The 17684-nt window shown below is 41.0% G+C and overlaps 1 protein-coding gene across 2 annotated transcripts in view; it reads right to left on the bottom strand.

Moving 5' to 3' along the window:
• LOC110949695 (protein jagged-2-like) overlaps positions 1–17684 on the bottom strand; it is an 81242-nt gene that overhangs the window by 4848 nt on the left and 58710 nt on the right. For both annotated transcript variants that reach the window (XM_022191868.2, XM_022191869.2), the window contains 13 exons: positions 17422–17595; positions 16703–16853; positions 16447–16611; positions 15463–15576; positions 15201–15314; positions 14611–14724; positions 14409–14525; positions 12966–12993; positions 10029–10114; positions 8760–8873; positions 7496–7611; positions 7151–7414; positions 5471–5602 (listed from right to left, as the gene is read on the bottom strand). In XM_022191868.2, coding sequence (XP_022047560.2) covers positions 5471–5602; positions 7151–7414; positions 7496–7611; positions 8760–8873; positions 10029–10114; positions 12966–12993; positions 14409–14525; positions 14611–14724; positions 15201–15314; positions 15463–15576; positions 16447–16611; positions 16703–16853; positions 17422–17595 — 1689 coding nt within the window. The remainder of the gene's footprint in view (positions 1–5470; positions 5603–7150; positions 7415–7495; positions 7612–8759; positions 8874–10028; positions 10115–12965; positions 12994–14408; positions 14526–14610; positions 14725–15200; positions 15315–15462; positions 15577–16446; positions 16612–16702; positions 16854–17421; positions 17596–17684) is intronic.

The raw sequence follows: 17684 nt of genomic DNA, 5'->3' as shown, positions 1-17684 counted from the left end.
TGACAATTTCCAAAACAGAAATCTGAACCCAGTTTCCTGTTTTTACAGAGGAAGTTTCAGATATCTGTTTTTATTGCTTCATAAATCAGAAAACGTTGGGGAAAAAAAACAAAAAGAAATCCATTTGCGCCATTTTTTTTTTTCAAAATAAAATGTTCTATAAATCGGGCTGTAAATAATAAACGTGAACAAACCCTCATAATATAAACCTACAACGTTTAGTCTTCATAAATGCTGCTTAAATGGAGTTTTATGGTTCAAAGTTGGAGAAAAAGGTCCTATAAAGACAAAAAATTCCAAACATTTTTAACGCATGTGAAATTCTAAAATGATTCAATTTCCACAGTTGGGGGCTAAAATTAGGACAATAATTCATTCTGTAATACAAATGTTCTTTAAAACTGAATGTTTAATTGTGCAAATGAGGGAAACTCCCATCAAATATCTAATTTAAATGTCCAATAGAGAAAAATGTGGTCAAATAAAGTCCTAAATGTGTATTTTGGATGTTTTAGAAAAAACACGTGGAAGCAAAATATCCTAAAATGTCTAAAAGATTAAAACGCAAAATTAAAGAAAGATATTTTTTACTGATTATTTAATTGATGCTTGCAGAAATATTAACCCATAATCAGTCATAAGAACAGAGCTTTCACAGCAGGAATAATATAAATTTGTTCCATTAAAGAGGTTTCTGTTTGACTGTAAAGCTCTGAAATGCATTTATTCTTTCATTATGCCTTCATTTCCACGATTAATTAACTAAAAGTGATGTTAGAAAACAGTGAAAAATGTCCATCAGTGTTTCCCAAAGCTCAAGATGACAAATGTTTGTCCAGAAATCTAAAATATTCAGTTTACTGACACAGAAGAGGAAAGAAATCCGCTGGAATCAGAGGATTTAGAATGTTTTTCTTTAAAAAAAAAGACTCAGACTGATTGAATGGTTGACATTAATTGAAGACTTGCAGCTCTTTTCTCCATCAGAGGAACCCCAGAAGCTCCTGGTTCACTTTAAACGGAGTGAAAAGAAGCCGATTAGCTGAAAGCCGCAGATTCTCTCAGTACAGTAGAGAAAGAAAATTAAGTCCCAGAATCCTGCTGGAGGCCACAAAAGACAAGAGAGAGGCCGAAGAAAAACCACAATGACGTGTGATTGGAACATCTGGACCCCCCCCGCTGCTGGACTTAATGGACGGAGGGATTAGCCGGACTTCAATTAGGACAGACAATAGCAGGAGGCCAGCTGTGCAGCCCAACGCCTCAGGACAAACACTCCTTTATTCTGCAGCTCATTCACACACCTCCACACTGAAGCCCCGCCCACCGGCTTGACGGACACATCGGCAACCTGACAGACGTCCTGATCCTCAAACTGAACCAGTCAGGCTGCAGCTACAGGTTTATTCAGGCTTGTTTTCTGCTAAAAATCACCCAAATTACACCTTTTATCAGGCAGAAACTGTAAAAACAGTCCGAGAAGAGTGTCTTTTTTCATGAAAATGGACAAAATCTGTCCATATTTAATAAAACTGTCATATTTAATAAAAATCACTTCATTCTAGAGGTCTCATGCAAGAATTTGTCAAAAATAAAGTCTTTGCACCAAATCCTGATAATGAGAAATAGACGTGAAACCTGTGGTTAAATTTAAGCTTAAAAATGTGAACCGTGCACGTAATCATAGAACTGAAGTAGTGATGCTGCAGCTACAGGTTTATGAAGGCTTGTTTTCTGGTAAAAATCACCCAAATTACACCTTTTATCAGCCAGAAACTGAAATAACAGTCTGAGAAGTGTGGCTTGTCTCATGAAAATGGACCAAATCTCACCTGAAAACTGTCGTATTTAATCAGAATTATTCCAGATGTCTCATGTAAAAAAAAAAAAAAAAAGTCCAAAATAAATGCTTTGCACCCAGTTAGTTTGCTCAAATGCACTTCTCTCTTTGTGTTTCAGTAACTTCATCTAAAACCTGCAGTGACCAGCTGTTTGTGTTGCATTTTAAGGCATGTTTATGCATAACTTGATTTACTGCATTAGAAGAAGTTCATATAAATATTTGAAGTTGAAAAAAACTTCCCTAAACTCTGAAGTTTTTATGATACTTCAAAAAGCTCATAAAAATACTTGATGAAAACAGGACTCTGTGCTACATCTTTGTAGGTGGGCGAAGCGCAAACACCTCGATACTAAAAGTTTATCAAACATTCCTCCAACAAGAAAATGTGAATATTGGGGGGACTATTTACAGCAGCGCATTAGTTCAGATTAAAGCACGGTGGAGGCAGCATCATGAAGCATGGTGGTGGCAGCATCATGACGTGAAGCACGGTGGAGGCAGCATCATGATGTGAAGCACGGTGGAGGCAGCATCATGACGTGAAGCACGGTGGAGGCAGCATCATGACGTGAAGCACGGTGGAGGCAGCATCATGAAGCACGGTGGTGGCAGCATCATGACGTGAAGCACGGTGGAGGCAGCATCATGATGTGAAGCACGGTGGAGGCAGCATCATGATGTGAAGCACGGTGGAGGCAGCATCATGATGTGAAGCGCGGTGGAGGCAGCATCATGACGTGAAGCGCGGTGGAGGCGGCATCATGACGTGAAGCACGGTGGAGGCGGCATCATGATGTGAAGCACGGTGGAGGCGGCATCATGATGTGAAGCACGGTGGAGGCAGCATCATGATGTGAAGCACGGTGGAGGCAGCATCATGATGTGAAGCGCGGTGGAGGCAGCATCATGACGTGAAGCGCGGTGGAGGCGGCATCATGACGTGAAGCACGGTGGAGGCGGCATCATGATGTGAAGCACGGTGGTGGCGGCATCATGACGTGAAGCACGGTGGAGGCAGCATCATGATGTGAAGCACGGTGGAGGCAGCATCATGATGTGAAGCACGGTGGTGGCAGCATCATGATGTGAAGCACGGAGGTGGCAGCATCATGATGTGAAGCACGGTGGAGGCAGCATCATGATGTGAAGCACGGTGGTGGCAGCATCATGATGTGAAGCACGGTGGAGGCAGCATCATGATGTGAAGCACGGTGGTGGCAGCATCATGATGTGAAGCACGGAGGTGGCAGCATCATGATGTGAAGCACGGTGGAGGCAGCATCATGATGTGAAGCACGGAGGTGGCAGCATCATGATGTGAAGCACGGAGGTGGCAGCATCATGATGTTGGGATGCTTTGTAGCACCAGGTTTTGAAATTCTATCAATTTTAGAAAACGTTAAAAGGTCAAAATGCTGGTAAGTGCTACATCTTTGTAGGTGGGCGAGTCACTAACACCTCGGTACTGTAGGAATCACTAACACCTTGATACTGCAGGTTTGATCAAACATTCCTTCAACAACAAGAGACCGTAAGTTTTTGGGGGACTATGTATAGCGGCTGATTAATACAAATTCAGTGCTGAAGTGAGTATTCCTGTCAGCAGGACGGTGGATGTGGGACTGAGAGGAACTACAACCACCATGTTTCTGTTTAACTGTCAAGAAACTTTTAAAACGTCAGAAGAAATAAAGAACAATCCTGCAAATGTTCTGCCAACAATAAGAAACACGCTTGGAACTATTTACAGCGGCGGATTAGCACAGACTGAAAATAAACTCACATGTTCGGGTTGATTTTTGGTGTTTATACCTAATCTGCGGACAACACGAAACATTGCAACAATTCACTTTACGAGCGTTTTTCATTTACAGCCCAGTAAGCATTAAAATTGCTCATTCTGTCCGGTCTGAAGGAGCTCCCGTCAGAAACACGACTTGGCTCGACTCGCCTCAACAAACCTCCAAATGTTTTGCTTGAACCACTCGAACACCTCTTGGTTTTCCTCCTCAAACACTTGACGAAGCCTCAACATGTCGAGCTGGAGAACCTCGTCGTCCAGAGGTTCCCACACACTTCCTGAAACTTCGGGTCGGAGATTATAAAGACTTCACCCACACTTGGAAGCGAGCGCTGACGTCTCGCTGCAACACGAATCCACAGAGAGTGGGAGTGAGGGTTTTTTTTCTCCTCGTATGAAAGGCTTGTTGTGGGGTTTGGGTGGATGTCAGCCTCGCCACTCCTTTTCCTGTATCTGTCGCTCAAAACGGGCCTGAAAACATCAGAGGAGCAGGAACTAATCCCCTCCATTAAGAGCTTAGAGCAGCCAAGTGACTGATTCCCCCGAGTCTGGGTGGCCGAGAGAGCAAATAAAAGAAGAAGAAAAAGACGATGTTGAGGAGACAGAGATCGGCAAGGTGCTCCAGCAGAAAACTAAATCTCATCCAGATGTTGCTAAAAGCTTCAAACGCCTCTCCCTCTGCTGTCTCTCTTTCCTCTTTCTTCTGCTTTTTTTTTTTCAAAACAAAGAGGGAAAGACCGAAAATAGAAAAAAGCTTCAGTTTTTACTGGACTCCTCTGGAAACCATTAGCAGTGATGAATTAAGTGCGATTTAAGAAAAGGGTTGGACAAAGAAGAAGAACTATTGAACGATTGTCTTGTTCTTAAACTGCCGTCTCTGTTTTGATTTATCTGTTACTCGACTTTCGGAGACGAATCTTAGGATGTGAAAAAATCCTGCAGCACATGTTGCAGAGCATAATATCACAGCTGAGTGGACAGATGAGTTTTTTTCTGATTCTGAAGCACAGTGGTGGCAGCATCATGATGTGAAGCACGGTGGTGGCAGCATCATGATGTGGAGCACGGTGGTGGCAGCATCATGATGTGAAGCACGGTGGTGGCAGCATCATGATGTGAAGCACGGTGGTGGCAGCATCATGATGTGAAGCACGGTGGTGGCACCATCATGATGTGAAGCACGGTGGTGGCAGCATCATGATGTGGAGCACGGTGGTGGCAGCATCATGATGTGAAGCACGGTGGTGGCAGCATCATGATGTGAAGCACGGTGGTGGCACCATCATGATGTGGAGCATGGTGGTGGCAGCATCATCATGTTGGGACTTGCATCGAGTAATATATCTCACAAACTGGTTAGCTGCTCACTGCAAAGACACCATTTGACTCCGCACCATCGTCCATTAAGCTGTGATTCGTGCTCTGCTACATGTGCTGCAGAATTTTTTTATTCCCCAATATTCAATATTGACTTCAACACCAAAAATCCACATGGGTGGGGCTTCATTTTTCCATATGCGTACATTGCGTTCTCTGCTACATGTGCTGCATACAAGGTTGAGAATAGTGGAGCCGCTCTGCTGGGCAAACTATGTAATGACACCATTTATAAGCCTTTTCTTTTGATAGCTGAACATTGACCAGCAATATAAATTTTGCAATTTTTCAATATCGACACATTAAAGTCTAATTTCTAGTTACAGCTAGTTGACATTTGGGCCAAAAAGTTGAACTAAATCTCCTCCTCCTTGTAAGATTACCCAACAGACAGTCTCATATCTGAGTCCTCGTGGTGTATCATGATTGAGTATTTGTGTGATAATCACCATGGCGACCTCCACGGCATCACTGGTGGAGTAGGACAGGTCACAGAGGATCAGCAGAGCTCGTTCTTCAGCCAGCGTCCGAGTTACAGGAAGATACCGGATCTCTGAGCAGATGTTCTCCACCGTGGTGCCCTGAAGAACGCCAACAGGAACCACATCAGTCGTTTTAATTACAATAATCCTTCATAAAGCTTCATTCAGACGAGTCCCACGAGGCCCGTTAACAATTCATGAACAACAGAATGCCATCTGGAGGGAGAACCTGCAGCTTCTTCCTCCTACCGCCGCTGTTTGAATGAAGAACTTTCAGGTTTGTGCTCAAATCTATTCACTACAGAGGAAAAACTGAGCAGCAAACCAATGAAACGGACAAGAAAAGAAATGCTTCTGATCGTCTGGATCGCTGACAGAAGTCACATTTTAAACTTTCTTCTTGTTCGCTGCAGGATATCAGAGCCGATAAAACATCTGTCCTTTAATTTAGACCAGAGCCACGCCCTTCACAATAAAAGCCCTGCTTTGATACTGAATGTTAAAACCACAGAACTTCATGTTAAAACATCGGATTGGAAATATTCTGTCATTAATAAGTTTTACAGCAGACTGAGACACATCAGATCTTTTACTGCTGGACTCATTTAAAACAGTTTTTTTTCTCCCTCTCTGGATTTTTAACAGTTTCTGATTTTCAGATAGTTCAGCTTAGGCCTGTTTTGTTTTTGTTTTTACCATCAACATGTCAATGAATATTTTTTATTTACTATAACTTTGGTAGATACTATCTGTAATTGAACAAAACAGGAGAAATCTGTAAAATAACCGTTTAAAAATTAATTGCCATTTTTGTATTCTTTAAAATACATTATTTATCTTTTACATAACAGCAAATATCTGCTTAGTAATTTCATTTTGGCTGAATAAAACATAGTAAAAACTGTTTTTAACAAAAGATTATTTATAGTTTTATCTCTTTTTAAAATTTATTTCAGGGTTAACATAAATGCATATTTTTTCAGTGATTTTATAAGAAATTGTTTACTAAAAGAGGGAAAATCTGTAAAAATAATAGTCATCATATTTGAATTCTTAATAAATTTAATTCTTAAAAAAATACTAAAATAATGATGCTGACTTCTATGATGTTAAAAAGGTATTTGAAATTTATCAAAAAAGGAAAAATACTTTAAATAACTAATTTATCATTTTTTGCATCCTTAATATGTGTAATTTAAAAAAGGCAAATATTTGTATCAATGTAAAAAAAAAAAAAGTAATTTTATGGTAAAATGTGTTAAAAGAACAAATGACTGAATATTTACAGCTTTACCTGTGTTTTTAGAGTTAATATACAGAACTTTAGTTTCAACAAACCACAAAAATCTGTACATTACAGATACTATTGGCAGATTTAAATGCAAAAAAACTGCTTATTTTCTTGTTAAAGAACAAATGTGTAACAGTGAAGCATGGCGGTGGCAGCATCATAATTACTGTTTTTTGGTGAAGTTAGCATGTAAATGAAAAACTTTTTGTCTGTAATTTTACTAGATAATATCTGTAATTTAACAAAACAGGAGAATCTGTGAAACAGCAAAAAAAAAAAAATCACAGTTTAAATAGACTTTTCTTAAAACCTCACCTCTAAACGACTCTTTTTTTCCCATTTTTCTTGTTTTTTACCTGTGGTACTTTGTCCTTCTTGAAGATGAGCGTGATGTGAGCGCAGCTGTTGTCAAGGTAACCGCTGTTGGGTTCACACTGGGTGTGCAGCGGCGTCGGCGGGTCGGGCGTCGAACAAACGCCCCACTGGCGGCACGGCGGCGAGAAGCAGGTGAGGAACTGATGCTCGACGCACTCGTGTCCTCCGGGGCAGGACGGGGGGATGGAGTCCTGAGGAGGAGGCTGGGCTCTGGGGAGGATGCAGGGCCGACGACCACACCTCACCTGCAGGAAGACGATCAGAGGTTAGCCGGAAGGTTCTCTGAGGAACCGGCCAGGTGAGCAGGTGTGGGATTATCTGGGAACCTTGGAGCAGCGGACGTTTCCGTTGACACACTGGCAGCTGTTGCACTCCTCCTCCCACCGGCTGCCGTGAGGAAACTGGAGGCCGGCGTGACGACACGACTTCCCCAGACCGATGACTGCAAGAAGACAGGAGTTCAGTGGCTGCATGTAATCCTGCAGCTGCAGCGGAGCTCAAACCGCATTAAAGCTGCAACTCTCAATCATGTGGTTTGATGCACATTTTGACACAGAAAAGGCAAACATTTGAGAAAAATTTGATCCATTTCTGAAGCTTTTACACTCGTTTGAGGAGTTAAATCACTCCTGATCAGATGCTTCTTTATTTATCTACAACTTTCCCAAATGGAAACAATTCCTACAGCACCTTACCTTTAAAAATTCCAAATCTCTAGAAATTAATCATTTTTCTGACTTAAACACAGTAAATATAGTGTGATTTCACTGTCAAATGTACCAATTCCTACATATTTACCTTTTTTTAAAAACATAAATGTCTATTCTTCTGTGATTTTACCGGAGATCACAGCATTGCACAAAAAGGAAAAATGTGTAAAGTAACGGTTACAAAAAATATTTTGCCTTTTTCAATTCTTAATATACACAACTGTTGTAAATAATTATTTTTCCAAAAATCAGTAAACTTATTAGACTTTTCGCTGATTTATATGCAGCAAAACATGGCGGCATTTTGTGGTTAAATCCTGTAAAAGAACAAATGAGTAAAAGTGAAGCATGGTGGTGGCAGCATCATAATGTTTACAGTTTTGGACCGTTTCTTTTGTTATTTTTGACATGGAAAAGGCAAAAATGTCCTCAATTTCCAAAGTATCTACACTCGTTTGAGTTCTTCTAGAGTTGACGCACTTCAATAAATAAATTCTGACTTTGTAAAGATTTAAATCCTTCCTGACCAGATGTTTCTTTCTTTATCTTCTTCTCCAGAAACATCAACAAGAGTCACTACAACTTTCCCAAATGAAAGCAATTCCTGCAGCACCTTAGTTTTTCTTCAACCGTCTTATTTTATTTATGTCTTTTAACCTCTCCTATCTTGCATTGTTTTTTATATAAATCATTTTTTCTGTCTGTTAAACTTAATGATTCATTTGCTGCAGATTTGTGTTGAAAAGCATCCTAGAAATAAAGTTTATTATCATTATTATCAGATGACGTGTTGTGAATCGACGTTGTATTCATGAAATCTTATTGAAAATCTTGCAGACTTCAAACATTTTTGCTGTATTTCAGGGTGTTTGGTGCTTACAGTCCTGGCATCGAGCTCCGGTGTGTCCCGGAGGACAAACGCATCGATATCCGTTGATCTCGTCGATGCAGGTCGAACCGTCGGCACACGGAGACGACTGACACTCATCGATATCTGAAGAACAAAACCAGAGACAAAGACAAGCGGAAGATCATTAAGAGCTCAGTGTTTCCTACATTTGTTTGATCGGATTTTTCTTTTATGAGGGTTTCAGAGTTTTCTTGATTTGATTTTTTTTTTTTTTAAAATGATTTTAATGACTTTTTCAGATTTGGTCCATTTTTCATCACACCACTCAATATTAGTTGAAAAACCGTCTAAACAGCGGATTTTTTGGTGTTTTTACAGGTTTTCGCTCTGAGTAACGGTGTCATTTTGGAGACTTTTTAAAAGAAACCTGCCAGAGAAACCTCAGAATGGAGTTTTTATTTAAATACCTTCAGAGTGTGATGGGATTTACAGAATCACTGGCGTTTTTTTTTATTTTTTTGCAGGATCTGTTTGGTATAAATTGTTAATTTTTGGTGATTTTTTTCAGTGATTTTGATTGAATACTCTCATTTTCAGCTCAGACTTGGTTCATTTTCCATCACATCACTGAAGATTTATTAAAAGACTTTCTGATAATTAGATTATTTCGGTATTTTTACAGATTCTTGCTCTCATAAATGGTGTCATCTTCATGTTTTTTGAAAGAAACCATGGCTTTCAATTTGTTGTTGGGTATTGGGCTTCAGAGGTTTGGTGTAATCTGTTAATTTTTGTGACTTTTTAAGTGATTTTGAATAAATAACCCAATTTCCAGCTTAGAATCGGTTCATTTTCCATCACATCACTGAAGATTTGTTGAAACATTGTCTGAAAATTGGATTCTTACTCTTTTAAATGGTGAAATTTTGGTGATTTTTTAAAAAGAAACCAAAGCTTTCAAACTTGCTGTTGGGTTTTGGGGTTCAGAGAATGTAAATCTAAGAGGACCGAGTGTTTATTTAAATACCTTCAGGATTTACAGAATCACTTTCTCCACAAAGCTTTGATACCAGCCTGGTTTGAAACGCTTCAACTGGATAACACCGAGGTTCTCAAAGGGCTTTTTTCCTCCCAGAAGGCCGCGGGAGAGCGCACTGACCCGTCCGGCCAACCCTCAGAGGTTAACACCGGCTTCCTAAAGGCTTCCTAATCTGTCGCCCTGAAACAATCGGCCCGGGCGACCTTTCACCTCCGACCCCCCCGCCCACAGACCCCGACCCTCCGGTTCCCAGGACTCACTGATGCGACAGTCCGGCCCGGCGAAGCCCGGAGCGCATTCACAGCGAAACCAGTTGACGCCGTCCACGCAGAGGCCGCCGTTGTAGCTGCAGAAAGACAGAAAGACAAAAAGACACTCCTGATGGGTGAAGGTGGTGGAGATAAACATGTCAACAGCCCGAGACTCTCTGCTCACGGACACATTTGTGACATTCTTTGAAATTCTTTCCCCTCATTTGAGAAAACACCAGCGAGGAACATTTTTATAAATCTGTCATGACTTAAATAACCGTATAATTTACTGATCTCCACCAGGGAGATCAAACTTCCTGCCCTTTGTGTTTGTCACAACTACAAGAATGCAGTGAAATCTGGCACAGTCGCTGGCAAAGAAACAACTTTTTTGACTTTGAAGTCGATCCAAGATGTTTTTACGGCTCCCTGTAGGCGTCATTTGTTCCACTTTCTCTGCATTCAACAGTGGAGGACTTTCGGGTTCATTTACTCAATTTTAACCCTCAGTCAGATGAATCTGTTCTGGGATCTTGATCTAAATCAATGTCCAGATTGTTCAGAAATGTGTAAATTTACACGCCACAGAATGTCGCTCTTGAAATTGTTGGAAATAATTTGCTAAAAGTAACATTAATTTGCACAAATTGGCTCAAAAGTAGTCTAAAGTCACAAAAAAAGTTCAAAATGACGTGAAAACTGTTCGAAATGAAACCCAGATGTATTCAAATGGACAAAAACGTCAGTCCTAAAGGGCAATTTTTAATCCAACACTGAGTCTCTGCTCATCATCAGTAGAAAGATATTTCTCCATGCTGAATGTATCTTCCAGCAAACTGCTCCTCCGTTCACTGTTTCTGAGCCATGCTGCATTTATTTTATTCATCCAGATGCTTTAATTTTCCTCTCAGCCTCTCCTAAAGTCTCATAAAATTGCCCAAATTGACTCAAAATTGGTCCAAAGTAACATAAAATGTCAAAAATGCATGAAAAACTGTTGAAAATTACTTGACACTTGTTCAAAATTATCCCAAACTGGTTCAACATCGGACAATTTTTAGCCCACTTCTGAGTCTCCTCTTATACCGGATCCCTGCATGCGTCATTAGTTTCACTTTCTGTATTATTAAACATGGAAAATAACCTAAACAATGTAATAATACAGCTAAGATCCTTTGGAATGGATAATGATGGAGATGAAACTGACTAATATGTAAACCCTGCACTCGTTTAGTTTGTAGACTTTCTAAAAATGCCTGGGAGGGATCTTCTACTTCTAGAGAAATGGTCAAAAATTCAATGCCACAACTTCCCTTTTCTGTGTAACTAGGGCATAATGGCACAATATTTTGCACTTTATCTGCATCTCATGGCAATAAACACAAGACGAGACATTTACCAATCTGGGTCGTTTTGTTGTTTGAATGTGTTAAAAGGAGCAGAAATGAGTTATGGATCTAAATTAAACCCTCGCTGAGGAGTAAATCTGGTGTTTTCTGAGTTTCTCTGAGCGGCAGCAGGCTGAAACCTGGAGCTGATCCCAGATCAATGTCCAGACTTCATATGTAAATCCATGTGGACCACATACTGAGCCCCTCCAGCCCTCACCGTTACCCCCAGGCCGGTGAATGGCGAGAGGGGCGTCTCTTCACACCCTGCTGCCCCTCTCCCCCATCACCTCGTCAGCCCAAAATCACCACTAATCCACCTGTCAGTCAGCGGAGGGGAGGAAGGGGGACGGCATTATTTACAGGGTCGATCCTGAAGCTGTCACAAGTGGTTTTAGTGCTAATTTTAACAATAAACAAGTCAAAATACAGGGGAAAAAAACCCTTAAAACTCAAATTTTAGTCTTTAAGAGTCTTAATTTGTCTGAATAAGAAGCCAAAATTTGAATATCTTGAGGGTAAAATTTAAAAAATGCAGCAAATTCTTGCATTTTTACACATGTTTAGAGAAAAAACATGCAACAAATAGTTTAAAGAAACAGATTCTGCACAAATCCCATTACGTTGACCTGCGTTGGCACAATCTACATCTCATAATGGAAAAATCTGCAGCATGAAAGCAAAGTGTTGGAATCGCTGAGATGTCCTAGATCAATTTTAAAGCTGTCAGAAGTGGTTTTAGTGCTAATTTTGCCAATAAACAAGCAAAATCTGGGGGCAATAATGACTTAAAATTCAAATTTAAGTCATTAACAGTGTTATTTTGTTTGAATAAGAGGCCAAAACTCGAATAGCTTGAAAATATACACCGAATTATTGTATTTTTTACACATAAACAAAGACAAAAACATGCAACAAGAAGTTTAAAAATGTACAGACTCTGCACAAATTCCATTACGCCGATCTGTGTTGGCACAATCTACATCTCATAATGGAAAAATCTGTAGCATGAAATCAAAGTGTTGGAGTTCCTGAGAAGCCCCGTAGCTGTTTGGATCTCTTTCATACTCAATGCAAGTCGAAACATTACATCTCGTTGCTGTTGGCGTTTATCCAGAGTGACTCAGAAAAAGATGCAAATGTCAACTGAGGAGATGTTTCTCTAGATCAATAAGGAATAAAAAAGTGAGGATCAAGGACGCCGCAGCCGACGGGGATGCACTCCACATCAACCCATCGATTCAAGAGATCAAACACAGCTGAGTTTCTCTTTAAAATCTAATTTAAAACCAAAATTAGCAATAAGATGAGAGCAAATGCAGAGAATAACGGTTGGGGATCCTAATCTGAACAACTTAACGTCCAAATAACCAGCAAAAAGACTCCAAGGACAAAGCTTGTATAGACGCCAACAGATGAAATCTACAGTTAAAATCAATCGAGCATCACAGAGCAGCAAAAATGTAAGAAAAAGTTGAGCTATTTTGAATTTGAAAGGAGAAAAAATGGGTAATAACTACTAATTTAGGACATTGTATGATAATAAAATGGGTCTTACCAGGGATGTGGATTGCAGTCGTCAACATCTGCAAGAGAAAGAATACAAAAGAAACCTTCAAGTTGAATTTTCCACCAAAACCTGTTCAAACCAGTGAATTCTGATCAGTTATTTCAGGTTTATTTCAGCTATATTAGAGGTTCACAAGCTCAACATGTTTCCTGAAACCTCCTAAGTAGAAGGCAACCAGACATCTTTTTTGATTCTTGAAGTTCACAAGTCCTTCATCCAAGAGATTTCTTCAGTTCTAATGGACGAAATTAGCATTCTGGGTAATTTTTCCTCACCCAAAAAATCTCATCTTAACAATCTACATGGTTCAGTGTTTGACTGGTGGTGGAACTACTTGTCAAAGAATATTAAGACTGCATCATAAGTACCTAAAAAACAGTGTTGCGAACTACTTCCCCTGTTTAGAGATGTTGATTCCAGTCGATGTCTTCCTCTGCTAGTTTCTCAAAACACCCTTTTTGGTCCAGAATGCGGACATCACTGTCCTCAAAAAAAGTGTCCCTGGACTTCCATAGCCTGTCTCACCCATATGTAGGTCTGTGCACTCTTTGCTGCATCTTTTTGGTTCTTGACTAAGTTCCACCTTCATCCAAGAGGTTTCTTCAGTTCTTAGTGACTAAATGCAAGCTCCAAGTATGTATTCTCAACTCAAAATCTCTTGGCTGAAGGTTTGTCAACAGTCTATATGGCTGAAGGTTTGAATGGTGGTAAAACTGCCTTGTGAAGGATATCAGGACAGCATCATAAGTACCTGATAAGTGGCGTTGTAACCCAGCGTCCATGTTTAGATGTTGGCTTCCTTCACTACATTCTCAAAGTATCTTGTCTCCTCTGTCCAGAATAGTCTCACCTATATATATATATATATATAAAAGTCTGTGCACTCCTGGCTACATCTTTTTTGGCTCTTGACAAAGTTCCACCGTCATCCACGAGGCGTCTTCAGTTCTAATTGACTAGTTTGGAGTCTCGTGTTTATTTCTATCACTAAACCACATGGCTCATGTCCCATTAACAGCCAACATGACTCAATGTTGATATTATAAGTATCTGATAATTGCTGTTGTAGATCACCTCCCATGTTTAGGTGTTGGGTCCAGTTGATCGCGTTCTTCACTACTTTCTATCGTCTTTTCTGTCCGGAATGTGAACATTTCTGTCTTAATGAGGGTGTACCAGGCTCTCCTGTGTTGTATAGTCCTCCCTATGCATAGGTCCTCCTGGGTTGTTTCACCACCAGTAACACTTTGAGTTCTGGATGAGGAACATTATCAAGAATCGAAAACAAGTGGAGTTGTCTTCTACTGGAGCTCTTTGGACTACCATACCTGAGAATCTACACATGTCGGGATGTACCAACTGAAAGCATAGGCCCATTGGAGAAATCATGAAATGATTCCTAAATCAAAACCAGCTCAAACAGTGACTTACTCTGTGCACAGGTTGGTCCTTTCCATCCGTCCTTGCAGATACAAGTGAAGGTATCTCCACCTCCGACACAAGTCCCTCCGTTCTCACATGGACCCGAGTCACAAGTGCTGTTCTTGGCTAAAAACCAGTAGATTTCAGTTTATTCTGAAAGGTTGTAAAACCATAATATAAGATCGCACAGAGACTAAAGCCGGTTTCTTACCGGTGTTGCAGGTGCTTCCTCCCCAACCTGAAGGGCAGCTGCACAGAAAAGAGTCTCCGTGGTCGTAACAGGTTCCTCCATTACTGCAGGTGGTTGAGTCACACTGGCTCTCACCTGCACAGAGGCATCATGGGAACAAAGAGTTCACATATTTCGCTTCGTGCTAGCGTCTTTCTCAGCTAAAAAGATGACATCATAGCGGGAAAACATGGACGGATGGATGGATGGATGGATAATGGATGTATGGATGGACGGAAAATAAATGGATGGATGATGGATGGATGGATGTGTGGATGGATGGATAATGTCTGGATGGATGAATGGGAAATGAATCCATTTATGGATGGATTGATGATAGATGGATGATAGATGGATGGATGATAGATGGATGGATGGATGTTTTCAGAGGAAATTTCATCTTGTCATCTCTGCATCTGGTTTCAGGATGTTGGACCAACCCTGGACGAGGTAAACCTGCTCTAAAAGAGGTTCTACTGTGGTGGTTCTAGCAGTCAGAACATCTTCCTAAATGTTCCCATGTTCCTATAAAGTCCTGAAAGTTCCTCCAGGTTCCTTAAGTGTGAACTTACGTGAGTGGCAGGTCTTTCCCTTCCAGTTGTCCACACAGTTGCAGTAGAAGTCGTTGAGCAGGTCGACACACTGGCCTCCGTTCTGACAGGGATCCCTGCTGCACTCGTTCACATCTGGAACAAAAACAGCTGCTCAGAAACATTCGTACCTTCATCTTTTCATGGAGAACTTCTCGCAGTTTCATTTCCCTCAGCACATCCTCCCCTGCTGAGGTCATGTGACTCAGTTTTTCTACCTGAACTCCCTCCCACTCGGACTCACCGACATCACACAAGCTGCCGTTCCAGCCGTCTGGGCAGAAGCACTTGAAGGAGTTGATGCCGTCGATGCAGGTTCCTCCGTTCTTACAGGGCGATGACGCACAGTCATTAATGTCTGCAGGAGAACACACAAACAGCAGCTGACTCACTGCTTCCAGCTTCAGTTTGAGGCTGAATAATTAATGGAAATAACGTCCAAGTCGCAGGTAGATTCTGATAAATGGAAAATGTGTCACAAGATGTACAAAAGCAGCGACTTCCAAACTAAAGGGCTTTTAATGTTTTCTTTTCTTTATTACTGCTTTGTTGGGGATTTCCAGTGTTTTCTTGTCTTCTTTCAATGTTTTATTGTTGATTTCTAATGTTTTCTCAACGTTTTCTTAATGTTTCATTGAGGACGTCCAATGGTTCCTTGTCTTTTTGGTGTTCCATCATTGGTTCCTAATGTTTTCTTCTCTTTATTACTGTTTTGTTGGGGATTTCTAATGTTTTCTTGTCTTTTTTAAACCTTTTATTGTTGATTCCTAATGTTTTCTTGGCGTTTTCATTGTGGCTGTCCAATGGTTCCTTGTCTTTTTGGTGTTGTATCGTTGCTGTCTAATGTTTTCATTGCCTGTTGTTGCCTTATGTTTTCTTGTCTTTTTAGAATGTCTACTTGGTGATTTCCAATATTTTACTGTAATTATTTTCTGATATTGTTGCTTTTCTTTTGTAAAGCATGTTGCAGCTCCTGTTTTGAAACGTATTAAAGAATTAAAGCTTAATATTATAATGATCATTGAGCTCAGTGGAAACCAGCATTATGTGAGAGTTTAAAACCAGAACCTGCTCAGTGAGGGTTTGTAAAGAAGCTCTCTCTGCTTGTAAACCAAACTAAGAGGTTGATTATAAATTGAAACTGGACTCCGAGTTCCCGTCAGAAGCGTGCGCTCGTCGCCGACGGTAACAGCTGATAAATATAGTCGTGTAGCTGGCGGTGACTCACTCTCGTGGCAGTAGGTGCCGGTGAATCCTGGATCGCAGGAGCAGCTGAAGTTCCCGGCGGGGAGGCTGATGCAGCGGCCGTGAGGTCCGCAGACGTTGGACGAGATGTGCCACACCCTCCTCTGGGTGTCGTTGGTCGCCACAGCAACGGTGCAGCTGTCAATCACTAGGGGTGTAAACAGGACGACGGTGTTTAGACGTTCAGAGCAGGAAGTTCTGTGTGTTTACTTAGGAGAATCTTCAGGATGCTGCGTTACCTTGGCAGCGGTTGGTCTTGCAGTGGTCCTTCAGCTCAGAGCAGGTTTTACCTTCGTAGTCGTCTGGACAGCTGCAGTAGAAATCTCCAGACCGGCCGTGGCACTGGGCCTTGTTCTGACACGGGTTCGGGCTGCACGGGTCGTTCTGCACCTTCACAAGCACATTTCGTGCAGTTTAGTTTTTGTGCACTGCATTTTCTACAGTGTATTTTCTAACAGTGCATTTCTTCCTTCAATGTATTTCTTACACGATTTCCTCACTGTGGTTCCTACAGTGTATTTCTTAGTGTTTTTCCTACACTGTATTTCTAACACTGTATTTTCTCACTGTATTTCTTGCAGTGTATTGTCCTATAGTCTATATCCTACGGCATATTTCCTATAGTGTAATTTTTACAGTCTATATCCTCCGGTATATTTCCTACAGTGTATTTTTTACAGTGTATTTCCTACAGTGTATTTTTTACAGTGTATTGTCCTACATAGATTTCCTACAGTGTATTTTTTACAGTGTACTGTCCTACGTATATTTCCTACAGTGTATTTTTTACAGTGTATTGTCCTACGTATATTTCCTACAGTGTATTTTTTACAGTGTATTGTCCTACGTATATTTCCTACAGTGTATTTTTTACAGTGTATTGTCCTACGCTGCATTTTTTTACAGTGTATTGTCCTACGTATATTTCCTACAGTGTACCCTCCAGGTGTGTCGTTACCTCGCAGGTGTTCCCGGTGAAGCCCTGCAGACATTCACACATGAACCCGTCCAGCACTGCGTGGCATCGGCCTCCGTTCTTACAGGGGCTGCTGCTGCATCGGTTCCTCTGGACCTCGCAGTGTCGACCCACGAAGCCGGGCTGGCAGACGCACTGGTATCCTCTGGAGACCTCCTGAACGGAGACAACGAGGAGAAATCAAAGCATCTGCGGTTTTACTGCCGACGAGCTCGTCAACCTGTCAGAGGCCAAGGCTCGTTGGT

The sequence above is a fragment of the Acanthochromis polyacanthus genome, chromosome 1, assembly GCF_021347895.1.
Source record: "Acanthochromis polyacanthus isolate Apoly-LR-REF ecotype Palm Island chromosome 1, KAUST_Apoly_ChrSc, whole genome shotgun sequence".
Taxonomy (NCBI): domain Eukaryota; kingdom Metazoa; phylum Chordata; class Actinopteri; family Pomacentridae; genus Acanthochromis; species Acanthochromis polyacanthus.
The sequence above is the reverse complement of the archived record's forward strand: the minus strand, read 5'-3'. Positions and strand labels throughout refer to the sequence as shown.